Source organism: Canis lupus, chromosome 1 (assembly GCF_011100685.1).
Source record: "Canis lupus familiaris isolate Mischka breed German Shepherd chromosome 1, alternate assembly UU_Cfam_GSD_1.0, whole genome shotgun sequence".
NCBI lineage: Eukaryota > Metazoa > Chordata > Mammalia > Carnivora > Canidae > Canis > Canis lupus.
Window position 1 is genome coordinate 116960138 of NC_049222.1, and position 27747 is coordinate 116987884.

At 36.5% G+C, this 27747-nt stretch overlaps 2 protein-coding genes and 1 long non-coding RNA gene across 11 annotated transcripts in view; 1 reads left to right on the plus strand and 2 right to left on the minus strand.

Annotated features, from left to right (window-relative positions):
* Positions 1–7279, minus strand: part of ZNF566 (zinc finger protein 566) — a 29479-nt gene extending 22200 nt beyond the window's left edge. For 3 of the 5 annotated variants that reach the window (XM_038529192.1, XM_038529191.1, XM_038529188.1), the window contains exon 1: positions 6673–6828. The gene's annotated coding sequence lies outside the window, so the exon portion shown is untranslated. The other 2 variants (XM_038529189.1, XM_038529190.1) reach the window with 2 other exon arrangements.
* Positions 6825–27747, plus strand: part of LOC102152738 — a 100650-nt gene continuing 79727 nt past the window's right edge. The window contains exon 1 of the long non-coding RNA XR_005354697.1: positions 6825–7081. This is a non-coding gene — a long non-coding RNA (uncharacterized LOC102152738). The remainder of the gene's footprint in view (positions 7082–27747) is intronic.
* Positions 21066–27747, minus strand: part of ZNF529 (zinc finger protein 529) — a 115071-nt gene continuing 108389 nt past the window's right edge. For 4 of the 5 annotated variants that reach the window (XM_038529158.1, XM_038529157.1, XM_038529156.1 and 1 more), the window contains one exon: positions 21066–27455. In XM_038529158.1, the coding sequence (XP_038385086.1) occupies positions 25769–27007 (1239 nt within the window). In that variant the 5' untranslated portion in view covers positions 27008–27455 and the 3' untranslated portion in view covers positions 21066–25768. The remainder of the gene's footprint in view (positions 27456–27747) is intronic. The other variant, XM_038529160.1, reaches the window with a different exon arrangement.

Here is a 27747-nt window from a genome sequence, read left to right on the forward strand (position 1 = left end):
TAAGAAGTTGAGGCACCTGGCTGGTTCAGGTAGAAGAGAGCATGTGACTCTCGGGGTTGTGAGTTTGAGGCCCACACTGGGTACAGAGATTACTAACAAAATGAAATAAAATTAAAAAAAAAAAAAAAGAAATTAAGAGGTCATTGTATGGTTTTAACATGAGACCAGACAAGCAGAAGATAGAACTACTGAACTCAAAGGCAAGTCAAAAACAAAAATATCCACATGAAGTGCGGAGGAAAAATAGAACAGAAGGACAGAAGTGAGTAGAAGAAAAAAGGAACACAGTCAAAAGATTTACCATATATGCAAGTGGAGCCTCTGAAGAAGAAAAGAGATTGGAGAATAATTAATATCTGAACTGATTAACTGATAAAAAGCCTCAAAAAGAGTTTTAGCGAAGCTCAGCAAACCTGAATAAGAAATAAAAAGAAAAATGCACAAAACAAAAAGCAAAACCACAACCAGAGAAAAAAAGTCTTGAAAGTACTAAGAAGATGGGACATCTGGGTGGCTCAGCAGTTGGGCATCTGCCTTCGGCTCATGGCGTGATCCTGGGATCGAGTCCTGGGATCGAGCCCCACATCGGGCTCCCTGCATGGAGCCTGCTTCTTCTCCCTCTGCCTGCTTCTCTGCCTCTCTCTCTGTATTTCTCATGAATAATAAATAAAATCTTAAAAAAAAAAGAAAGTATTTAGAAGAAAAGACACATTACCAATAGCACTAATGAATAAGAGAGGAATAACACAAATAAACCAAATCAGGAATGAAAAAGGGAACATCATTTATAGATGCCATAGACATTAAAAAATAACAAAAGAATAGCAATAACCTTATGCTATTAAATTTGTTTTTTTTTAAAGATTTTATTTATTTATTCATAGAGACAGAGAGAGAGGCAGAGACACAGGCAGAGGGAGAAGCAGGCTCCACGCAGGAAGCCTGATGTGGGACTCGATCCCGGGTCCCCGAGATCACACCTTGGACCAAAGGTGGCGCTAAACCACTGAGCTACCCGGGCTGCCCTGCTATTAAATTTGAAAGCGTAGATCAAACTGATAAATTCTTTAAAAAAACATACCAAAATGGACAAAACAAACAAAAAACCTGAAACATGTGAAGAGGTAAATTGATTCCACATTTTAAAAATCTTCCAGGGTGCCTGGATGGCTCAGTCAGTTAGGTATCTGACTCTTGGTTTCAGCTCAGGTCATGATCTCAGGGTCCTGAGATTGAGCCTCATTGTCAGGCTCTGTGCTCAGCATGAGTGTGCTTAGGTTTCTTCTGCCCTCCTCTCCCTACCCTTCTGCTCTTTCTCCTGCTTAAGTCTCTCCAAATAAATCAGATCAGATCAAATCAAATCAAATCAAATCAAAATCTTCCTATCAAGAAAACTTCAGGCCCAGACAATTTCACCAGTGAACTCTTCCAAATTTAAGGAAAACCTTTGGTCTTATATGTAGTGAATAGAAAAATAAAAGGAATTCTTCCTAACTCATTTTATGAGACTAATATAAGCCTGATGCCAAAACAAAGACATAAAAAGAAAATAAAATCACGGGCCAATATTTCTAATGAACATATGTGCAGAAATTCTATAAAATATTAGCAGATCTAATTGAGCCAGATTTGTAAAAAGTTTGATACATTATGGACAAGCATGGTTTAATTCAGAAATCAAAGGTTGGTTCAAGATATGAAACAACATAATTTATTACATTGATGATAACAGTAAAAAAATGATACTCTCGACAGAGAAAATGCATTTGCCAAAATCAGCCCTCATTAATGTCAAAATCTTACCACTGAGAAAGAGAACTTCTTAAATTTGATAAATAGCATCTACAGTAGGTATTTGTAGATGCTAGATCTAAGGACAATATACAAAATATACAAAAAAAATTGTACTTCTAGCAACAAACAACTGGAAAATGTTAAATACCATGTATAATTTCAACAATAAACATCAAATATCCAGGTACAAATCTAACAAAAGATGTGCACTGAAAACTACAACAAAGTGTTGAAAGAAATTAAAGACTAAGAAATATAGACATATACCATATTTATTAATTGGAAGATTCAATATTGATAGGACAGCAATTCTCCCCAAATTAACATAAAGACTCATTAAACAAAACCCTAGAAAGGATTTTTCATTTTTGGTGAGAATTAACAAGTTAATTCTGACATCCATTAAAAGGACTTACATAAAAAATAAAAATAAATAAATAAATAAAAGGACTTACATATGCCAAGACGGTCTTAAAAAAGAAAAGAAAAAAAGTTGAAGGAGTAATACTATATATTTCAAGACAGTGGCACTGACAAAAAGATAATAACAGAATACAGTCCAGAAGGAGGACCACATATATGTTACTTATGATAACAGCTTCCTGCAATTCAGATGAGCAAGGATGGTATTTTCAATAAATACCATATGCAACAATTATTATTATTTTTAAAATATTTTATTTATTCATGAGGGATACAGAGAGAGAGGCAGAGACATAGGCAGAGAGAGATGCAGGCCCCCTGCAAGGAGCCTGATATGGGACTCGATCCCAGAACTCTGGGATCACGACCTGAGCCAAAGGCAGATAGATGCTCAACCACTGAGCCACCCAGGGCCCTCCCCATACACAAAAATTAATTCAAGATGGACCACAGACTTAAATATGAATGATAGGGCAGCCCGGGTGGCTCAGCGGTTTAGCACCACCTTTGGCCCAGGGTGTGATCCTGGAGACCTGGGATCGAGTCTCACGTTGGGCTCCCTGCATGAAGCCTGCTTCTCTCTCTGCCTTTCTCTCTCTCTCTCTGTGTCTCTCATGAATAAATAAAATCATTTAAAAAAACACAAAGGGTTAAAATCCCTCTAGGAAAATGGGAAAAGACAAACATAAGCTAAGAAAGTACTAAAAAATGATGCCATGTTAAAAGGGCATAGGAGCTAATTTTAAGGAGTTCCTAATGGCCAAATCTGGGACAGAATCTGAACAGCAAAGTATATAACAAAAATAATGGTTTAAAACTCTAGTGTAAAATAAATACCCATGAGTTAAGAAATAATTGAATAAACACATGAGGAATAAGGGACAGCTCTTTACAGAATTTAAATTAATAAATACAGAAGGAGAAATAAATAAATAAATAAATACATACATACATACATACATACAGAAGGAGGGATCCCTGAGTGGCTCAGCAGTTTAGCGCCTGCCTTCAGCCCAGGGCCTGATCTGGAGTCCCGGAATGGAATCCCACATCGGGCTCCCTGCATGGAGCCTGCTTCTCCCTCTGCTTGGTCTCAGCCTCTATCTCTGTGTCTCTCATTAATAAATAAATAAAACCCTAAAAAAAAAAAAAAAAAAAAAAAACAGTAGGGCAGCCCTGGTGGCTCAGCAGTTTAGTGCTGCCTTCAGCGCAGGGTGTGATCCTGGGGACCGGGGATCAAGTCCCACATCAGGCTCCCTGCATGGAGCCTGCTTCTCCCTCTGTCTGTGTCTCTGCCTCTCTCTCTCTCTCTCATGAATAAATAAATAAAATCTTAAAAAAAAAAATACAGAAGGAATGAAAGTCACCAGTAGGCAAACATCACAGTAATAATTATAGACAAGAATGATCAGTGAATGTTAAAATTAACATATTAAAGTATAATGAAAACAGTATTTTTAAAAAGTTTATTTAAGTAATCTCTACTCCAAACATGGGGCTCAAACTCATGATCCCAATATCAAGAATCTGGTGCTCTTCTGACTGAGCCAGCCACCTCCACGAGAAAAGTATTTTTGCATAGTCACAAAGCATCTCCCCACAAGATACTTATCAATTAAAAAAGAAAGATAGTTTTACAAAGGGGAAACCTGGCAGGTACCACCTCAACCAAGTGATTGTAGTTAACATTACTAGTAGTGAGATATATTGATAACATTATATAACACATTGAGAAGAACATAAACATAATTTTTGTGATCTTTCAGCAAAAAATGAATAGTCTAAATTTAACCATTAGGGGGCACTTTGGTGGCTCAGTGGGTTGGGTGTCAGCCATGGGCTCAGGTCATGATCCTGGGGTCCTGGAATTGAGCCCCACATCAGGCTCCCTGCTCAGCAGGAAGCCTGCTTCTGCCTCTCCTCTGCCTGCCACTCCCCCTACTTGTATTCTGTGTGTCAATAAATACATAAAATCTTAAAAAAAAAATTTAAAGGAAAAGGCAGACAAATCCAAATTGAAAGATATTCTACAAAACAACCGGCCAGTACTCTTCAAAAGTATCAAGGTCATGAAAGATAAAAAACACTGAAGAACTATGCTTTATGGTAAGAGACAAGATAACTAAATTAACATGGGATCTTCAACTGGATCCTGGAAAAGAACAGGGGACTGATAAGACAAATAGCAAAATGTAAATAATTCTGTAAATTAGTCAAAAGTCTTGTATCCAGTAAATTTCCTGGTTTTCATTATTATACCATGGGCACCTGAGTGGAAGAATATATAGGACTTCTTTGCACTACATTTACAATATGAAAATAAAAAGTTTTTTAAAATGAAAAAAAAATTTTTAAAGGGCAGTGGGCAATAAGACCTAAACAGACACTTTAAAAAACAGTATATCCAAATGGCCAATAAACCCATGAAAAAGTACTGAACATCATTACCCACCAGGGAAGCACAAATTAAAACTGCAATGAAAAAAAAAAAACTGCAATGAAATTCCACTATACAACCAGCAGAACAGTTAAAATAAAAGACTGACAATATCAAATAAGAGAGATGATGAGGAGCAATTGAAACTCTCATACATTGTTGGATGAATTGGCACAACCACCTGACAAACTGGTAGTATCTATTAAACATATGCCCACTTTATGATCTAGCAATTCCATTCCTAAATATTTAGCCAAGAGGAAAATATTTACATGTTCACCAAAAACATAGAATGTTCATAGCAGCAATATAGTTTATAATAGCAAAAAAAAAATGTTAACTATCAAATATCCATCAATAGTGTAAGCAATTGGGGTGCCTGTGTGGCTCAATTTAAATGCCTGCCTTCGGCTCAGGTCAGATCCCAAGGTCCTGGCTCCCTGCTCAGGAGCCTGTTTCTCCCTCCGCCCCTCTCCCTGCTGATTCTATCTCTCTCTTTCTCACATATGTTTTCTTTCTCTCTCAAATAAATATTTTTATAAATAGTGTAAAGAATTAATAAATTGCAGCACATTCTCATATGTAATGAGGAATACAATGACACTCAACAACATGGATGAATCTCAGACATAATACGGAAAAAACGAAACCAGGCATAAAAGAGCACATGCTATACAATTCCATTTATATATGAAGTTCAGGAATGGGTAAAACTAATTAATGGTAAAAAAAAAAAAACGAATTAACGGTGATAGACTTCTGAACAATGATTGTGGGAGAAATAACTGGGAAGGGGCATGAAGGAGCCTTCTGGGGTGCTGGTAAAGTTCTTTATGTTGATTTAGGAAATCGTGATACACCTGTACACTTCAGATTTGTGCACTTTATATATGCTGTATCTCATAAAAATGTTTTAAAAAACTATCAGAATCATGTTTTTATAGGGACATGGAGCAATGAGATGTCTCAAACATTGCTGTGCAACATAAATTTGTACACCCACTTAGGTCATTATTTTGGTACTATTTAGTAAAGTGCAAGATATCATATGACCCAGAAATTCCACTGTCAGGTAGATAAGTTCATGCACATGTATCCTCTGTAAAAGAATGCTGTGGCAGCACTGTTTATAAAGTCAGAAACTAGAAATAACTCAAATGCCCATCACTAATTGAAGGGATTAAGAACAGTGGGATACTTCAAAGGACCGAATACAATATAGCAAAGAAAACAAATGAACCATTACTATATTTAATATGACAATTCTCAAAAACATAATTGCACAACTAAACAAAAGAAAAAAAGACAATATGATAGCATTTGCAAAAGTTTTAAAATGACGTTAAACTACGGTATAAATGATAGACAATGTAAGTGAAAAAACCTCATAGATTTATCCAGTCACCCAAACATAATCACACGACCACCACGGGGACACACAGCTAGAGGTGACCCACAACCAAAGCAACAGGGCCACACATCCAGGAACTCAAATGGTCACATAAGCAAAACCACACATTTACCAAGAAGACAGTCACAACCGCACTGCCAAAAGCACCACACGCCTGCAGATGGTCGCACAGTCACAATCACATTAACCACAGATAAAACCACATAGTATTCACAGGTACTTCCCCCGCCCTGTACTCTCAGCACACGGTCACAATGTCGCACAACCACACACCACCCTTACCCTTATCACATCCACCGAGTCACAAGCTCCGCACACCCTCACACACAATGCCGCACGTGGTCCCAGTCACACACACACACACACACACACACACACACACACACATATATATCACAGGGTCGCACCCAATCACACCAGCACAGTCACGGGCTCCCAGACTATGCTACACACGAGTAATCACTGGAAGCACACACCACAGGAACAGCTAGTCACAACACACGGTCATTCACCACACACCACCAGACAAAATCCTACAATTTCAATCTAACCTCCTACGCGGTATAAAGCCGAGCCTCTGGCTCCGCCCTCTCCTGGGGACCCTCACCTCAGGCCTTCCAAGCTTCCAAAACAGCAGTCCTCTCCACAGCGTTGCAACAGTTGCCGGTGTAGACCTGAGGGTCCCGCCAGCGCGTGACTTTAAGGCTGAATTCACGCGAGAATCACAATGATGCCGAGGAGTCCTCTGGGAAATGTAGTCAGAAACTTACCTGCGGCGAGCAAGATGGCTCCTGATCGCCCGGATTTCTCTCAGGGTTTAGCTGCGGCCTGGCTTAAAGGATTGCTCCCCTTCATGGAGCCGGGCACCGGAGGCCATGCAGAGCCTGGCGCAGTCTTAGGCAATGGTTTCCAAAGAAGACCACTCCGACGTGTGTGAAATAGGGATCCTTCTCGGACCCACCCTACTATCCCAGGAGTTGTTCGGGTTCAGGAAGAGGAGGGCTAGTTTGGTCTAGGTAAGATAACTCGCACCATTGAGCCTTCTGGGAAATGTAGTTTGGAGCAGGGAAAGCGGTGGATGGACCGTTTGAAATTCGTCTTGATTCTTAACAGCTTGCGCGTGGCTATACCCCCAGAGACTGCTGGGAGTGTTACTGAGCCCAAGGAGTGCGCAGGCTTCTTGGGTCGCCCCTTCGTCCTTTGTTGGGGCGTGAATTTAGTTTGGGGTTCGTCAATGCGGAGGAGTTGTGGAACTTGAGCTTCTGAGAATCAAAGATAGGGTGGCCGAAAGGGAGGAGATTAGAACCTTGCAACGGGATTGGGGAATTGCTAAGAGGAAACGGGGTTGAAAAGGCCAAAAAGGAGGGGTTTCTGATATTGCGAAGGGGGCTGGTATTTTTCTGTGCTACCGATTTCTGTATGAAAGTCGGGGCCTCAGGAGAATGATGGGGCAGTGAGACAGCCTTTGTAGGAAGCAACTAAAGAGATTCCTGGTGTTGTGTGTGATTTAGGATGTCGAGAGTCGTGGAGAGAGGGAGAAGTGGGACTCAGGAATTTTGTGTGTGGGTGTGTAATTGATAATTGATAGTCACTGTATGAATGACTGGGATTGTGTTTTGGAGAGTAATCGCTGAGCCACAATGGTAAAACAAGGATAGATTTTCCTGGAACATTAAAAAAAAAAATGATGGGAGAAAATTTGCATAATTGAGCTGGCAAGTGAGTTAAAGCTTGACTTTTGTGTAAAAACTAGCATTTTTATGGAATTGAAATAAAAATAGCATTGTTTTCTTAAATTTTTAAAAAAGATTTTATTTATTCATAAGACAGGTTAAGTAGAAGCAGAGGGAGAAGCAAGTTCCCCGAAGAGCAGGAAGCCCTCTGGGGGACTAGATCTCACGACCCAGAATCACGACTAGAGCAAACGCTTAACCAACTGAGGCCACCCAGGCGCCCTGCATTGTTTTCTTAAAAGAGAAAGTCTGTTTGAAAGGAAGTCTTTGGGTGGTAGAAGGGGAGGAGGGCGGGGGGTGGGAGTGAATGGGTGACGGGCACTGGGGGTTATTCTGTATGTTGGTAAATTGAACACCAATAAAAAAATAAATTAAAAAATTAAAAAAAAAAAAAAAAAGAAAGGAAGAAAGGAAGTCTTTTTTTTTTTTTTTTTCTTTTTTTTTTCCCCCGGATCTTTTTTTTAGTCGGGTGCTGGCTCTTGCTTAGAATACAGATCCTGGAGACAAAGCAGTTCAGTCTTGTGTTCTTTTAATGTCCTGGGGAAGGGGTGTAGGTCTGGGGGAGCTGACTTGTGAGATCCTAGACCAAGAAATAGAGTGTGAAGGGTGGTGTCGACTACTGCAAATAGCAGAGAAGTGAATTAGTGTTATTTTCTGAAGGAAAAACTGGGCTTAGAGAGATCAAGAATTGTAAATTTAGTTTCTCAAGGAGCCTACTAAGATTAGCTAATTTATTAATCCCCTCTGGTTACCCCTAGGCCAGGTGGATTTTGTTGGGTGTAAAAATAGATTGCTCCTAATTGCAAGGATGCATTCTCCAAGTAATTTACTACAGTTGCTTTTAACATAATTTTATTATATTTTACTTTTTTAAAGATTTTGTTTTTTAAGTAATCTACACCCATGGTGGGGCCAGAACTCAGAACCCAGGGATCAAGAGTCTTATATTCCACTAACTGAACCAGCTAGGTGCCCAGCATAATTTTAAATAAAAGGAGAAAGTAAGATAGTCATGTCTAAAAATTTGTGTAAGTAAATTTTATATATACAAACAAAATCTTGGATAAAATTCTTCAGGATAATCTAGGCAAGAAATAAATAAAACCTATTTAAGAAAAAGTTTAAAACCCTGTGAGGGTACACAAAAACTTAAATGAAAAGCCTTACCATATTCTTGGATAGAAATCCTTCATTCTAAAAAAAAAAGAAAAAAAAAGAAATTCTTCATGCTAAACATGTTATTTAAATTAATTTATGAATTTAACATCCTGTTGAAGATAATATCTTTCTCTAGATAGGTAGAGGTTATTTTAAAATTCAAATGGAGAGGTACCTGGGTGGCTCAGTCAAAAGAACATCTCAGAACTCAATCTCAGGGTCATGAGTTCAAGCCCAACATTGGGTGTAGAGATTACTTAAATATTTTTTAAAAAGTAAAGTTCAAATGGAAAAACAAAGGCAAGAATAAACTGGAAGAAAAAAGCCATGTGGGGTAAATGGGACTAATCTTAAAACATATTCTAAAACTTCAAAATTTTAAATAATATGGGATTGTCATCTGACTGAACAGACCAGTGGGTCCAAATAGAGAATCCAAAAATAGAATAAAAACAAAAATGGGGCATGTGAATGGAACATATCAGATCAGTTGGGGAAAAGGTGGACTTTTCAATAAAGGTAATAGGACAACTTGATAGGTTTTCTAGGGAAAAAAGTGGATTACACCATGTACTGAATCCAGAATTAACTCCAAAGAGGTCAAAATTTAAAACTGAAAAAATTTAAGTTACAAAGACTGCAAACTTGAGTGAATTACTTTATAACCATGGAGGGGGGAAAGGTCTTTCTAACTTCAAAATCTAAAAAATCAAAACATAAGAGATTGATTATCCCTTCTACATGAATTAAAAAAAGAGTTGGGGATCCTGGAGACCCGGGATCGAATCCCACATCAGGCTCCCGGTGCATGGAGCCTGCTTCTCCCTCTGCCTGTGTCTCTGCCTCTCTCTCTCTCTGTGTGTGACTATCATAAGTAAATAAATAAATAAATAAATAAATAAATAAATAAATAAATAAAAAAGAGTTGAAGTGACAAACTGGAAACATTTGCATTTTACGTTACAAACAAATGGCTAACCTCCCTAATATATAAGGAGCACCAAAAAAATTGATTAAAGGACTAATAACCTGGTAAGAATAAAGAAAGAGATTAGCAAATAATACACAGAACAAAGTCTACATGTTCTCAAATGTGTGGAAATATGCTCAACCTCATCCATAATCAAATAAATTCCGTTAAAACTATATAGAGATACTGATTCTTATGGACTAGAATGGCAGAAATTTCCCCAAATTTGAAAAACTATATTGCTAGAGGGATTGCAGATTGGTACAGACTTTTTGGAAGGCAATTTGGCAACATATTTCAAAATTCCAATTGCATTTATTTCGCTGAGCAATCCTACCTCTAGGATTTTATCCTACAGTCATGATGATGTGTATCCAAGATTATTCATATAGCAGTCTTCACAATAGCAAAAACTAGCGATAAATAAACAATTGGACATAGTGCAACATTATGTAATGGGAGAAGAAACTGAGAACACTATGGCCTGGTACAAAAAGTCTCCAAAATATATTAAATAAAAACAAAGACAAGATGAAGAACCTTATGTTGTACTAATCTACTTTTTGTATAAGAAAGGGGGGAATGGATAAGAATAAGTATTGTGTTTGCATAAAGAACAAATTTGCAAAAGAAACTAATAAAAGTTATTTCTTTGGCAGCCTTTGAGGGCAAGAAGATGAATAGGGACAAAGAAGGGAGTAATTTTTCACCATATACTCTTTTGGGACATACTCTTTATTATGTATAAATATTGTATTATGTTTTTATTCATTGTTATCTTTACATGAGAAGGAAGAGTTGTGGGCTCCTGGGTGGCTCAGCGGTTGAGCGTCTGCCTTTAGCTCGGGGCGTGATCCTGCAATCCCAGGATCGATTCCCACATTGAGCTCCCTGCATGGAGCCTGCTTCTCCCTCTGCCTCTGTTTCTGCCTCTCTCTCAGTGTCTCTCATGAATAAATAAGTAAAATCTTTTTTTTTTTTTTTTTTAAAGGAAGAGTTGTGTTCTTTACATTTCTTTTCAGAAACCTATCACAACTGGATTCTTCACAGTTTCCTTGGCTTGAGATCACTCTTTCATTTTTCTAATTCCAATCTTCTGATCACAAAAACAAATAATAACAGCAACAAAAACATTCATGAATTGTTTTTCCACTGTCTTTTTAAAGTTAGGATTCTGTCATTGACCATCTTCCCTTAATCTGCACTTTTTTTTTCTTTTTCTTTTCTTTTTTTTTTTTTTTTTTAGCAACCACGTCCTTACCATTGCTTCAACATATACTGACTCATGAGCGACAAATTTGCTTCCATTCTAGGCCTATCTTTTTTTTTTTTATTGTGGTAAATTATACATAAGATCAAACTTACCATTTTAACCATTTTTAAATGTATAGTTCAGTGGCATGAGTACATTCACATTATTGTGCAACCTATCCATTTCTAGAAATTTTTAATCACCCTAAACTTAAACTCTGAACCCATTAAACAGTAGTTAGCCACTCCCATCCCTTGTAATCCTTCATTTTTTAAAGAAATAGAAATCCTTTTTTAAAAATGTGTTTATTCATGAGACACACAAAGACAGAGGCAGGCAGAGGGAGAAGCAGGCTCCTGCAGGGAGCCTGATGCGGTACTCAATCCCAGGACCCATGATCTTGACTTGGACGGGGAGGCAGACGCTCAACCACTGAGCCACCCAGGTGTCCCTCCTCTGTAACCCTTATGCTATTGTCTATGAATTTGACTGTTTTAGGTACTGCTCATGTAAATGAAAGTACACAATATTTTTTTGTGTCTGGATTATCTGACTCGGCATATAATATTTTAATGTTCATCCTTATACTCTGTATCAGATTTAATTCATTCTGAGGGCTGAATAATATTTCACTGTATATTTATACCACATTTTGTTTATTCATTTATCTGTTGAAGGACATTTGAGATGTTTCCATCCTTTGCCTGTTGTGAATAATGCTGCTGTGTTGTTCCCATCATTTGCCTGTTGTGAATAAGGCTGCTGTGAACATGGCTGTACAGCTATGTCTTAGAAACCTTGCTTTCAGTTCTTTTGTGTGTATACCTAGAAATGGAAAAACCAGACCATATCGTAATTAAGTTTTAATCTTTGGAGGAATTGCCATACAGTTCTCAGTGGCTGTACCATTTTACATTCCCTTCAGCAATGCACAGGGATTCCAATTTCTCCATATCCTCACCAACACTTGTTATATTCTGTTTTTTTTTTTCTTTTAATAATAGCCATCCTAATGAGTGTGAAGAGTGTCTCATTGTTTTGGTTTGTATTTTTTAATGATTAATGATGTTGATCATCTTTTGTGTACTTATTGGCCATCTATATATCTATGCAGCTGTGCCTATGGGGGTAGGCATGGGGAGGGGGTGGACTCTCTTCCAGGTAGAGGAGGTAGCAGGTTTTTGAGTGGCTCTGTCTAGGGCTCATCTGGGATATGGGTTGTGGTCAGGCTAGAAGAGAATATGTTCTGTAGTTGTAGTCTATTCAGACAGCCCCATGACCTAGAAAAACAAAGAGTTATGGCCAAATGCAGACACCTGTGAGTTTTGTCTATAAGTGTGGGAGGGGAATTGAATAGATTCCTTTCACCTACTTTTCTAACTCTATGATTGTATTTATTTATTTTTGTTTTTCAAGTTTTTATTTAAATTCCAGTTAATGTTAATGTATAGTGTAATCTTAGTTTCAGGTGTAGAATTTAGTGATTCATCACCTAAATACAACACCCATCACTCATCACAAGTGCCCTCCTTAAAACCCATCCCCCCTACCGAAAAACCTTTTAAATTGATGATTTCTGAAACATATTTGCATGTAAAACCTGATTATTTTCATTGCTTCATTACTGAAGTATTTGCTATTGGCTTTCAGTGATAATGCTTATTTGTTTGGAAATTTTCTTTTGGTCCTGGAGTGGTAGATCTAGTTTTTGTGTTTGAGGTGTTCCTGAATTATTTTGTGATCCTTGACTGTTCTTTCTAATTTAATATAACCTAAAAAATTGATAATAATATTTGAGCCCATGGGTTGAAAGGGACTGGGAAGGTAACTTAGCCTGTTTTGTTGTGGTGGTGGTTTTTTAAGATTTTATTTATTTTATTTGAGGAGGGTGGGAGGAGAAGCAGTCTCCCTGCTCAGCAGGGACCCTGATGCAGGGCTCAATTTCAGGACCCAAGATCATGGCCTAAGGTGAAGACAGACCTGGCCGAGCCACCCAGGTGCCCTTTAATCTGTGTTTTCATCTGCTATCTGCTTAACCTCTTCTCTCCAAGTGAGTTTTCTTTGTGATTTAGGTTTCTCTAGATAACAGATCTGTATTCTGACAGAGTGAAATTATAACAGTCATCTTTCTGGGAAGGTTGAGAGACCCACTGCTCTTTTGCATTTGTTTTCCCAGCCACATTCTCTGTATGCTTTGTAAAAAATCAACTTTATTTAGGTATACTTCACAGTAAAACTTAACCATTTTAATTATTCAGATAGTTTTGCAAATAATTACCTGAGTACAAAGTCAAGTTGTTTTCTTCTAAAAGTTTTAGTTTTACATTTAAAAATATTTATTTATTTACTCATGACAGAGAGAGAGATTGGCAGAGACACAGGCAGAGAGGGAAGCAGGCTCCATGCAAAGAGCCCAATGTGGGACTCAATCCCAGGACTCTGGGATCACGCCCCAAGCCGAAGGCAGACGCTCAACCACTGAGCCACCCAGGCGGCCCCATAGTTTTACATTTTATATTTAGATCTATGATCCATTTTGAGTTAATTTTCTCTTTTTTTAAAAAAGATTTTATTCATGAGAGACACATAGAGGCAGAGACACAGGCAGAGGGAGAAGCAGGCTCCCCATGGGAGCCTGATGTGGGACCAATCCCTGGATCCCAGATTACAACCTGAACCAAAGGCAGACTCTCAACCACTGAGCCACCCCGATGTTCTGGAGTTAATTCTTCTATGAGGTTTATGATAAGGTTTTATTGTTTGTTCATTTATTTTGCATATGTCCAATTTTTCTAGCACCATCTGTTGAAAAGACTATTTTTTCTATGTTGAATTGCTTTTGCATCTTTGTCAAAAATCATTTGACTATATATGTACACTTCTGTATTCTAATCTGTTCTGTTTATTTTTACACCAATACAACACTCCCTCTGCCCATGTCTCTGCTTCTCTCTCTTTAAAATTAAAAAAAAAATAAAGTAGGTTTACAATAAGTCTTAAAATCTGCCCATGTCTCTGCTTCTCTCTCTTTAAAATAAAAAAAAAAAAAATAAAGTAGGTTTACAATAAGTCTTCAAATCAATATTGTGGGGATCCCAGGGTGGCTCAGCAGTTTGGTGCCTGCCTTTGGCCTGGGGCGTGATCCTGGAGTCCCTGGATCCAGTCCCACATTGGGCTCCCTGCATGGAGCCTGCTTCTTCCTCTGCCTGTCTCTGCCTCTCTCTCTCTCTCTCTGTCTCTCATGAATGAATAAATAAAATCTTTTAAAAAAATCAATATTGTGAGTCACACAACTTTATTCTTCACATTTGCTTTAGCTACTCTGTTTTTTTTTTTGCATTTCCATATGAATTTAGAATCAGGTTGTTTAGGGACTCCTGGGTGGCTCAGTGGTTGAGCATCTATCTGCCTTCCGCTCAGGGTGTGATCCCGGTCTGGGAACCAAATCCTGCATCATGAACCCTGTGAGGAGCTTGCTTTCTCTCTGTCTACATCTCTGCCTCTCTCTCTCTCTCTTTCTCTCGTCTCTCAAGAATAAATAAAATCTTAAAGAGTCAGGTTGTTTATTATACAAAAATACTGCTGGAATTTTGATTAAATTACATTGACTCTATACATCAACATGAAGGTAACTTACTCATAAACTATATTTTGTCTTCCAGTCTATCAACATGAATTAATCTTGGCTTTTTAAATTTCTTTCTTCAGTTTTATAGTTTTCAGCATATGGATTCTGCACTTTTTTTTTTTTTTTAATATATTTACTTGAGAGAGAGTGCTGCAAGCATACAAGTGCAGGGATGGGCTGAGGAAGAGAGAGAGAGAGAGAATCCCAGGCAGACTCCCCACTGAGCCCAGAGCCTATTGCAGGGCTGGATCCCAGGATCCTACATCATGACCTGAGCTGAAGTCAGACACTCAACCTACTGAGCCACCCTGCCCTCCCCCTACACTTGTATTTTTAAATATAGGCATCAGTGTTTTGTTTGGGAGAATTATCAATTGTAGTTTTCATTTGCTAGAGTATAGAAATAAGGTTGATGTTTATAGGCTGACCTTGTATTCAGTCTTGATAAAGTCACTTATTAGTTTTAGGAGTTTTTTGTTAGACTGCTTGGAATGTTCTAATCATCTCTATAGAGACAGTTTTAATTCTTCATTTCCATTTTGATGCCTTTTTTTTTCCTTTTTCTTATTTCACTGGATATGACTTCCAGTATGACATTGAATAGGAGTGATGAAAGTGGACATCATTGTATTGCTCCTGATCTGGGACAGGAAGCATTCAGTCTTTTACCATGAGTGATAGGTCTTCTCTCTTTTTTTTTTTTTTTTTTTTTAGGTCTTCTCTTAATGTAAGAAAAGTCATTTCTATTCCTAGATTGCTAGGTGTTTCCATCATGAATAGACATTAAATTTTGCCAAATGTTTTTTCTACATTAATTGATATGATCATATATTTTTATTTTTAGTTTATTACTATGGTATATTAATTAGTTTCCATATATTAAACCACTGTTGCATTACTCAGATAAAAACCAATTTGCTTGTGATGCAGTCTATATTGCTGGCTTTGATCGCTAACTTTTTGTTGAGCAAATTTGTGCCTATATTAATAAAGAATACTGGTCTGGATAAATTTGTGCCTATATGAATAAAGAATATTGGTCTGTACTTTTTTTTGTTACTGCCTTAGTCTGATTTTGGTATCAGAGTAATGCTAGCCTCATAAAAGGAGTTGGAACATTCCGCCCCCTCCCCGCCCGCGCCCCCCCCCCCCCCCCCCCCCCCCCCCCCCGTCTGTTTTTTTGGTAGAGATTGTGCAGAATTGACATTATGTATCCTTTTGAGTATTTGGTGGATTACAATCACAAAACCATCTCAGCTAGAATTTTATTTTTTGGAATGTTTTTAACTATGAATTCAATTTTCTTCTTTTGTCAATTGAAGTATAGTTGTTATATCATTATGTAAGTTTAGCATACATAACATGTTGACTTGGTATATTCATATATTGTGGTATAGTTGCCATTGTAGCATTGCTAGCACTTCTATCATATTACATAATAATGATTTCTTTTTTGTGGTGGGAATAATTTAGATTTCATCTCTTAAAAAGTTAAACATTTATAATACCATATTGTTTGTTATCACTCTACTGTGCACTACATCTCCAAGACTTATTTATCTACTAATTACAAGCTTTTATTCTTAAACAATAGATCTCTTATTCCTCCAGCCCCTAACCCTTGGTAACCACCATTTCACTCTCTGTTCTTATTATTTTGTTTTTTGTTTTTGTCTTTCTCTGTTGGATTTATTTCATTTAGTATAAAATCTTCAAGGTCTATCCCTGTTGTTGCAAATGGCAGGATTTCCTTTCTCGTGGCTGAATAATATTTGTGTGTGTGTGTGTATACCTGTGTGTATCACATTTTCTTTATCTATTCATTGTTGAAGGGCACTTCGGTTGTTTCCATACCTTGGCTATTGTGAATAATGTAATAAACATGGGAATGTGTCCATCTCACCAATACACTATTTTCATTACCTTTGGGTGTGTACCGCAAAGTGGTATTGTTCAGTCATATGATAGTTATGTTTTTAATTTTTTGAGGAACTTCCATATTGTTCTCCATAGTAGCTGAACAAATTTATATTCCCATCAACGGTGTACAAGGGTTCCCTTTCTCCACATCCTCACCAGTTCTTATTATCTTGTCTTGTTGATAGCCATTCTAACAGATGTGAAGTGACATGTTGTGGTTTTGATTTGCATTCTCCTGATAAGTAGTGATGTTGAGCATCTTTTCAGGTACCTGCTAGCCATTTGGATGCCCTCTTTTGAAGAATTTCTTTTTTTTTTAATTTATTTATGATAGTCATACAGAGAAAGAGAGAGAGAGGCAGAGACATAGGCAGAGGGAGAAGCAGGCTCCATGCACTGGGAGCCTGATGTGGGATTCGATCCCGGGTCTCCAGGATCATGCCCTGGGCCAAAGGCAGGCGCTAAACCACTGCGCCACCCAGGGATCCCGAAGAATTTCTATATAGTGCCTCTGCCCATTTTTTAATTGGATCATTTGAGGGATTTCTTTGTTTTGCTATTGAATAGTATTCGTTCTTTATATATTTTAGATATTAAACCCTTTTCCAATGTATACTTTGCAAATAATTTCTCCCATTCTGTGGGTTGCTTTTAATTTTGTCGATTGTTTCTTTTGATGTGCAGAAACTTTTAAGTTTTCTATGGTCCCACTCACTGATTTTTGCTTATTGCTTTTGTTTTTGGTGTCATATCCAAAAAGTTATTGCTAAGGCAAATGTTGAGGAGCATCTTTATATTTTCTTTTTGGAAATAAATGAAATCAAACCAGAAACAGAACTATAGAATGAGAAATTAAACTAAGAGCTGGTTTTTATAAACCTAAGCAAAAACAACAAACTTTTAACTAGACTAAAAAGAGGGCTCAAATAGATTAAATCAATATTGATAAAGGAGACGTTACAACTGATACAGAAACACATAGGTTCATAAGAGACTACTATGAACAATAATATGCCAACACATTAGATGATATAGAAGAAATGGATAAATTCCTAGAAAGACACAACCTGCTAAAACTATATCAGAAAGCAATAAAAAATCTGAACAGACCAATAATGAGTAAAAAAAAATTGAATCAATAATCAAAAACCTTCCAACACAGAACACCAGGCCCAGACAACTTCACTGGTAAATTCTATCAAACACTTAAAGAACTAATGCGAATCCTTCTCAAAATCTTCCAAAAATCTGAAAAGCTAACTAACACTTCCAAACTCAATCTATAAGGCCAGCATTAGCCTGATGCCAAAGTCAAATAAGGACATTACAAGAAAAGAGAACTGTAGATCAATATCCCCAATGAATATAGATTCAAAAATTCTCAACCAAGTATTAGTAAACTGAACTCAAGAATACATTAAAAAGGAACTCAAGAATGCATTAAAAAGGTAACTGATGGTTACCATGACCAACAGGAATTCACGACTGGGATGAAAGGATGTTTCCAGGTCCACATACCAATAAATACAACACATCACATTAAGTAAGAGATAAATAAAAATCACATGATCGTCTCAGTACATGCAGAAAAAGCATCTGTTACAAAGTACAATGTCCTTTCATGAGAAAAACACTAAAAAGACTGGGTATAGAGGAAACATACCTCAACATAATAAAGGCCATGCATGAAAACCGCAGCTAACATTACACTCAACAATGAAAAACTGAAAGCTTTTTCTCTAAGATAAAGAAAAAAAAGGATGCCCATTTTCATCCCTCCTATTTAATATAGTACTAGAACTCCTAGCTCGAGCAATTAGGCAAAACAAAGAAATAAAAGGCATCTAAATAAAAAAAAGAACTAGTATCAACCTACAGAAATCAGTGGCATGTCTACATACTAACAATGAAACATCTGAAATAGAAGAAAGCTATCTCATTCAGGATAACACTGAAAACAAGAAAATACCTTGGAATAAATTTAATCTGTGCAATAAAAACTATAAGACTTTGTTGAAAGAAATTGAAAAAGATACCAATAGAAAGATGTCTCATGTTCATGATTGTAAAGTTTAATATTGTTAAAATGTCCACACTACCCAGAGCCATGTACAGATTCAGTGCAATCCCTTTCAAAATTCCAGTGACATCTTTCACAGAGATAGAAAAAATAATCCTAAATTTTGTATGGAATCAAAATAACCCTGAATAGCCAAAGCAGTCGTGAGAAAGAACAGAGCCAGACGCATCACACATCACACATCTTGATTTCAAACTATACTACAAAGCTATAAAACAGTATGATACTGACATAGAAACACAAAATTATGGAAGCAGCCCAAGTGTCCACTGATAGAGATGAATGGATGAAAAAGATATGATATATATATGTAATATATATATATATATATTACCCAGCCATTAAAAAATAATTAAATCTTGCTGTCTGCAATGACATGGATGGCGCTAGATAATATAATGTGAAGTAAATCAATCAGAAAAACAAATACCATATGTTTTTACTCATATGTGGAACTTAAGAAATAAAACAAATGAGCAAAGGAAAGACAGACAGACAAGCCAAGAAAGAGACTTAATTATCGAGAACAAACTGTTGGTTACCAGAAAGGAGGTGGGTTGGGGCATGGGTGAAATGGTAGGGATTAAGGAGAGCACTGGGTGATGTATGGAATTGCTGAATCACTATACACCTGAAACTAATATAACACTGTATGTTAACTAAACTGGAATTAAAATAAAAATTAAAAAGAGGGAAAGGAAAAACAAGAAAGATTAACAGAATGGAGTGTATAATTAAATACCTGCATATACAAGGACCTAATATTCAAAAGGAGAACCAAGAACACCAAACGGATACTCTCTTCAACAAATGATTTTGGGAAAACTGGATACCCACAGGCAGGAAAATGAACTGGGACTCCTATCATACGTCACTCACAAAAACCAACCAGAAATGGATAGAAGACTTAAACATAAGATAGTATACTTACATTAGTCTGTGTCTCTCATGAGTAAATAAAATCTTTTAAAAAAAGAGTATTTAGGGAATAGATGGGTAAGGAAGATGCATACTCCATTAACATTCCCAAGCTTTTTCTTCCTATAACTCCATGGATCTGGCCGTAACCCTCTGAAATCAATAGTTTATTAGTACAGTTTTGCCTGCATCTTCTTGAGACCAGTACTTCCATACTAACTCTTTTGACTTAGGACATTCTTTTGAACTGCTAATCGACATGTATAGTTTATTTTCAGAAGTCTCTGAAATGGGTCATTAATAGCACATTAGTAAAATTAACCCCAAGGTCTTACTTTTGCCCAAGTGCCAACAATTCAGTGACAAAGATTTTTTGACCAAACTTTAGTCACTTTTGAACTTTCTAGATCTGTGCATTTACTTATAAAATCAAGATTTAGTAAGAACCCTGTCAGTTTAACTAGAACCCTCTACCTTTAATATGTGATCACCCCTGCTACCTGATCAGGTTCCTCACCCTCTGCCTTCACCTGGTGCTGTGTGATCAGGCTGGCCTGCCTTCAGCAGGGATCCTGTTTGGTTGGTTTAACCAGAACACCATTACCCCTGGTGTTTCCTTAGAATTTTTTCAGGCACTGACCCTCACCTTATTCCCTGACTATACATTTCCACTTATCCAATCTTCAGACTGTGAACTTGCAGTCTACCTTGTAAGTTTTAGGAGCAGCACCTGCTTCTTTTCCACCTGCACTTTGAGTAATGTGAAACAGATGATGCTTTCATTGTTCCTTCATGTATCCTCAAGACAGGTTAGAACAGATGTATACAATTTGGAAACATGGTCCAGTCTGCTTCCTCCAGTTTGAGGGGTGAAACTGGGCAGCCCATATCAATACCACGCAAGGGAGAGTTGGGACAAGAGTAAAAATGCCACAAAACATTACTAACATTTTGAAGATGGCTTTTGGCTTGTTTGGGCATTTGCTTGTTTCTATAAACCATTGACTGTTTTCCAGAGGTATTACAAAATTGGCTCAGAAAGTTTTTTTGTTTTTCCAGTTTCTGTAAGGGAACAGTAGCTTGGAGATTCCTAGTTCTGCATTTTTAAGATGTCACTCCAGGAACTGTATTTTTATTCCCTGTTCCAATAATTTTTACTTTTAAATGAGTAAGGTCGGGGAAGCTTTATAAACTGCTAAAAATTACAGACCTTATCAAAAATACAATTGGGATTTTACTCTCCAATGAAAAGTGCTTTTGTCTTACCACATATTAAGAGCACATAATTAAGCAGGAAAAGGATTGTCTTAGCTTGGGCATTGTAAAAAAAATACCATAGACTGGGTGGTTTAAACAACAGACATTTATTTCTTACAGTTCTAGAGGCTGGGGAATCCCATGATCAAAGTGCTGGCAAAATTCTGGTGAAGGTCCAATTCCTGGCTTGTGGATAGCTGCTTTCTCTGTGCTGCATTCATATGACCTTTCCTTGGTATATACACATGCAAAGCAACCTCTTATAATCTTTCTTTTCCATTTTATGGGTACTTTTCCCATCATGAGTGTCCTACCCTCATGACCTAATCTAAACCTAATTATTTCCTTACAGTGCCATCTCCAAATACCATCACACTAGAGATCAGGGCTTCAATGTATGAATTGGGGGGGTGGGGAAGGGGTACAACAGTTCCTAATAAAGATTTTTCTCATTCACCCAACTAACAGACTTTTAAAAAATAGGTTAAGCAGGGATGGCATTCAAAGTACTTTGTTCAGGAGCCTCATGCTGAAAGACATGATCATAGTTTGAAAAATGCAAAGGCACACTATAATTTGGGTCAGACTTAAAATCAGAAATGTCATTTCTCCCAAAATAAATAATATAAATTTGATGCAATTCCAACTAGAATATCAAAGCATTTTTGTATTTCAAGAACACAGTCTTCATTTATATAGAAAGAAAATTAACTTAGAATAGCCAATAAAATTATGCAGCAAGGAGGACTTGGTCTTTTATGCAATATCAAAATACAATAAGGCTAATGTTAAATCAGCTTATCAACTAATATATTAATATAGAAGTAGAAAAATAGATTAGTGAAATGAGAATACAGAAATAGGTCTTGGTATAAATGAAAGTACAAGGCAGTTTCAGTTGAATGAAGAAAAGATCATGTGGTTAAAGGATTACATAGCTAAATTTCAGTTGAACAGAAAAGGATGGTATTGGTAAAGAATTAAGAATAGGCCTTTCCCACTGACCCATGTCTGGAAAGATGACCTTTCTACCGGTTTCCTTGAAGAAAATACTATTGTAGATTTCTCATTTATATCCTGTACCTGGACTGAGGCAGGTTGCGGGGAAGCTGTGAATTGGCATGTAGACATCAATAGTCTATGTGACTAAGGCATCATAAGTCTTGGGAAACCAAGGCAGCAGCTTCCCTGTGCTTAAGCGGGTATCAGTTTCACAACTGGGTGTGTATATCACACCACGCAGATGCAGTACTGGGTTACCATAAGATGTCCTGGATGAGAATGTTAATGTTTCCCAATGCTTAGGTAAACCACATCCATTCTGACCTTTTCTCCCCTGAGCAGTGTGGAGGCCCTGGAAACTGTGCTTACTTGGGCAGTCACAGGACTATGAAGGTGTTTTTGTTTTTTTGGTCAGGGCAAGGCTAATAATAAACTGGGTTAAAGCCTGTTTTGTTTTTTTGATTGGTGGTTCAAATCTGTGATTGCTGTTGGTGGACACCACAAGTTGGTCAGAACAATGTGACCAGCTGCTGAATAGATGGATTATTTTAACAAATTGTGCTTGTATAACTGGAAACCCATATGGAAGAAAATAACAAGGAATCCTCATTTTTATATGACATTAAAAATTAAATTCTAGATAGATCAGATATTTACATATTGAAAAAAGCAAATAAACAACTTGCAAGGAAAACCTAAGAAATATACAATCGAAAGATTAAAATATCTTAACCAATTCATAAGCTTAGAAAAAATTAATACATATCTGGTTACACAGAAATTTAGGGTATTTTAATGGAAAAATCATTTTTTTGTGATTAGACAAATTAGACAAAAATTAGACAAATTCCTAATGTCTTTAATGTCTAAAGAGGTCTTAAAAATTGACAGAGATAAATAATCCTATAGGAAAATGAGCTAACATTATAAAAATTTACAAAGAAGCAAATCTAGGAGCAGGTGGTTATACTCGTCAACATGAATTTAAGTAATATATCTGTTGCAGTGTTAGAGGAGAGTTGTTTTTGAAAATGACTGATAGCATCTATTAAAATTTAAAAAAATAGCATATGTCCTTTGATCTAACAATCTCTTGCCTGTAATCTATCCCCTAGAAATAAACATATCTGATACTTAAGGTCCAATTTTAATTGTAGTGTTCTTTGTGGTGGCAAATAACTAGCAACAAGTTGAATCAGTAAGGGGGAATGTCAGAGTAAATTTGAAGTGTGCAGTATCACAGATATTACTCATCTTACTCTATGTGACTATCCTAATCATTGTTGTACCTTGGCACTAGCCAACTACTGGCACCAAAAGGTAATCCCTCCTAGTTTGGTTTGAATTAAGAGTTTTTGGGATCCCTGGGTGGCTCAGCAGTTTAGCGCCTGCCTTCGGCCCAGGGCGTGATCCTGGAGTCCCAGGATCAAATCCCACATCAGGCTCCCTGCATGGAGCCTGCTTCTCCCTCTGCCTGTGTCTCTGCCTCTCTCATGAATAAATAAAATCTTTTAATAAAAAAAAAATGAAGAGTTTTCAGTTGCTCTGGTGACTTCAAAACTGCACAAGCTCAAGGGTGAAACACTTAAGGAACACGAGGGGAATGCTTAATGAGGAATGGAAGAAAATGAAGGATAATTTAGATTCATGTAGATATACAGGTTATTTGGGTACATTACCCCAGAAAACCAATCCCTGGCATTTATAATCTTCTCTCAAGACCAATGTTCAAAACCTCCAACAAGTAGTATAGTGATACAGTTCTATTAGCATTTAATTATTTTGAATTTAAAAGAAATTGATATATGTGAAATATGCCTAAGGTTTAAATGTTGTGTATGCATTTTTATCACTATTCAAAAAGAGCACTAACAACTTTTTCTATGTTAAGTTGTTGTGGAAAGAGATTGAGTAAACAAAAATCCTCAGAAAGATTTGCTTCAAATAAAACAATATTGTTTAGGTCTCAGATCTTTTTTAGCACTACTTTCCCCAAAGAAACAAACAGGGGGTACTGATTGAGTGTATCTGGCAGATAAGGAAAAAAAGTCTGAGGTTAAAATTGAAGGTGAGATACACGAGAATTGACATTTTACTTAGTGGCATGTTTAAAAGTTTGAGAGTAACTTAGTTTCCTTATTTTAAAAATATCAAATTCTTAATGCCAACACTAGTATGTGGACTTTTAAGATTTCTAATAAATATTTCAGTAGAAACCAATTTTTAATATCAAGTCTGTGCATATATTATTAAATGATCTTTAAATGAATGTAATCCAACCAACCTGTTGCACAATCATGCTATAACTTCTAAGAGATCACACAGATTAGTGACGTTACATGCAAGAGTAAATTTAAATAATTTAAGCTACCATCCCAATTTTCAAAAATGACTTATAGTAAAGGTATGATTTTAGAAATATTTCCTATAAAATATTAGCATCTATCTGGACTGTGAGTCTATATTACACGTACTCCATGTACACCTTTCCTAGTCCTATCTTTATCTTTTTTAATTTTCAGAAATATACAAACAATAAAACACATTACTACAACTCAGACATAACTATCATTTTGTTATAGTTATCTGGAGTCTTTTATTTCTTTTTAATCATAGTTATATAGATACAAAACTGAAGTATCTTTTAGCTATTTCTTTTCCACTACCTTTCTTTCTAGAGGCAACCACTTTTGGAAATTGAGTGTGTATCCTTCCAATTCATTCTTTAGCTTTACATAAAAATATTTATTCATAATCAATGCTTAATACTAGTGTTTGTTAGTGTTGATTTCATTCAAATTCAGTTATGATTATATTTATCCCTTCATTTTCACTCTACATGATTTTTCAGGTCTTTCTGTGTGTGTGTGTGTGTGTGTGTGTATATAAAAAACCTGTTATACTTTACTCAGAATATTCTACTGTGTGCTCTTATCACATTTTATTTATCCATTTCACAAGCAACAGATATTTGTTTCCAATTTTTTGCTAATATAATTCGTGCTTCAATGAACACAGAAGTACATGACTCCCTAGGTACATGTATCGGTTTTGTGGGGATATGCATGTATACTCAAGAGTGAGTATTCTGGAATCTATTTTAGAAATTCCCTCCTACTCCAAGGTTTTAAAAACATTCTCCTATAAAATTCTTATATTACTAAGTTTTGCTTTTTGCATTCTAATCTTCAGTACTTTTGGGTTTTATAATAAATAATGTATTACTACAGCAGAGATCTAATATTTTTCCACATGAAGAATCAGTTACCCTGAGACCATTTTTTGAATCATCCATGATTTCCCTACAAACTGGTGATACCACCTCTATCAGTTAACAATTCCCCATAAAGGCATGCATGTTTCTGAAGATAATATTCTGTTCCAATTTCTGATTTCTACAAATGCACCAAGAACAAGTAATTTTCATTACATATGTAGCAAAACATTTTTAAAATGACAGTTCACTTAATGTCAAATCTTTATACCTCTTAATGCATCAGGTAGACCTTCCAGAACCATGTTACTTGGTGTTCATGACTGGATCCTTACTTCAATTAGATTGCTCCTAACAGTACATCATTAACAATGTTTGTTGTGGCAGTTCTGGGAGTACCTAAGTTTTCATGATATTAAGATACTTATTAAAATTATTAGTATTTAAGTTTTGAGTTGTTGGTGAAGTATTTCCCACATTCATGTCACTTTATTGTAAAACAAATCTTCAGTGTAACATTAAATGTGTGTTCTGATGAAAGTTTTGCTAAATTCAAGGCATTCACAGAGTTTTAGTGAGTATGAATTCTCTGGTGTCTAATATGATGTGACTTCTGGCTAAAAGCTTTGCCACATTCACTACACTGATAAGGTTTTTCTCCAGTGTGGATTCTCATATGTAGAGCAAGAGTTGAGAACTGAGAGAAGGCTTTCCCACATTCATTACAACCGTAGGGCTTCTCACCTGTATGGCTTCTCATATGAACAGTAAGAGATGAGCTTTGACAGAAGGCTTTCCCACATATTTTACATTCATAAGGTTTATCACCCGTATGAATTCTCACATGCACAATGAGTGATGTGATTCTAGAGAAGGCTTTTCCACATTTATTACATTCATAGGGTTTCTCTCCTGTATGAATATTGTGATGTTTAATGAGGTATTGCTTCTGCCTAAAGATTGTTCCACATTCATTACATTTATAGGGTTTCTCTCCAATATGAATTTTCTCATGCTCAGTGAGATTTGATTTGCCACTGAAGGCTTTCCCACATTCTTTACATATATAGGGCTTCTCTCCCGTATGACTTCTCTGGTGTCTAATGAGGCTTGACTTCTGAATGAAAGCTTTCCCACACCCTTTGCATTCATAAGGTTTCTCTCCGGTATGTATTCTTTGATGGATAATAAGGTTTTCCTTCTGGCTAAAGGCTTTTCCACATTCATTACATTTAAAGGGTTTCTTTCCACTGTGGATATTCTGATGTTTAATGAGGTATTGCTTCTGGCTGAAGGCCCTTCCACATTGATTACATTCAAATGGTTTCTCTCCTGTATGGATTTTCTCATGCTCAGTGAGATATGATTTGCCATTGAAGGCTTTTCCACATTCCTTACATGTATAGGGTTTGTTTCCAGTATGATTTCTCTGGTGTTTAATGAGGCCTGGCATCTGAATAGAAGCTTTCCCACATTCATAAAGTTTCTCTCCAGTATGATGTTTCTGATGAGAAAGGAAGTTTCTTTTCTGGCTGAAGGCTTTTCCACATTTATTACATTTATATGGTTTCTTTCCCATATGACTTCTCAAATGTAGAGTAAGGGATGAGACTCGAGAGAAAACTTTACCACATTCAGTACATTCATGTGACTTTTCTCCAGTATGCATTTTCTTATGTTCTATGAGGTTTTGCTTCAGGTTAAAGGTTTTTCCACATTCATCACATTCATGAGGTTTCTCTCTACTATGAATTTGATCATGCTGAAGGAGATCTGCTTCAGGCTGAAGGCTTTCTAACATTTTTATCATGTACAGATATTTTTTCCAACAAGAATTCCTCAGTAGCTCTTGACATGTGACATAGACAAAAGATTTTCCACATTCATCAGATTCATATGGTTTCTCTCCAAAATTAATCCCCAGGTAGCTAATGAAGTTGAATTTATGTTCAAAGACTTCACATTGCTTATCCTGAGATTAGACAATTACAGACTGGGATTAACTATATGACATCACTGTATTCTTAATGGTTCTTTCTTAGATAGCTTCTCTTATATGTTTATATTATGTTCAAAATTCCCTTAAGTCCCATACATATAGTCTTAAAGAAACAGTGTCTGTGCTCAGAGGAAGTACTTTCTGTTACCCAGGTTTTCTGAATTTTTTCTTAGCTGTATTTTCCTGGAGAAGAATGAGACTCAACTCACATGTCTTCCATGTTGTGTCTTTATCTATTTATAAATTTCCCAGTCCTTTTCTAAAAAGGAATACAAAAAAAATCATAATTGAAAAGAGCTATAACTAAAATATTTAGTGCCTCACATGAAGTAAAAATCCAGTAAAGTAGCTGTCATCATCAATACCACTAACACTTGTGATTTTTTCCAATGTTATTAATAAAATTTCAGAAATGTGATATTGTAAAACAGACTCTTTATTTCAAACCTAGTTTACCAGTATAAAAGAAAGCTTAAACACAAGTAACATTTACAGTTGCATGTAGCTTAAACTGCTTTTTTATGTGGGGCTCAATTCACAACCCTGAGATC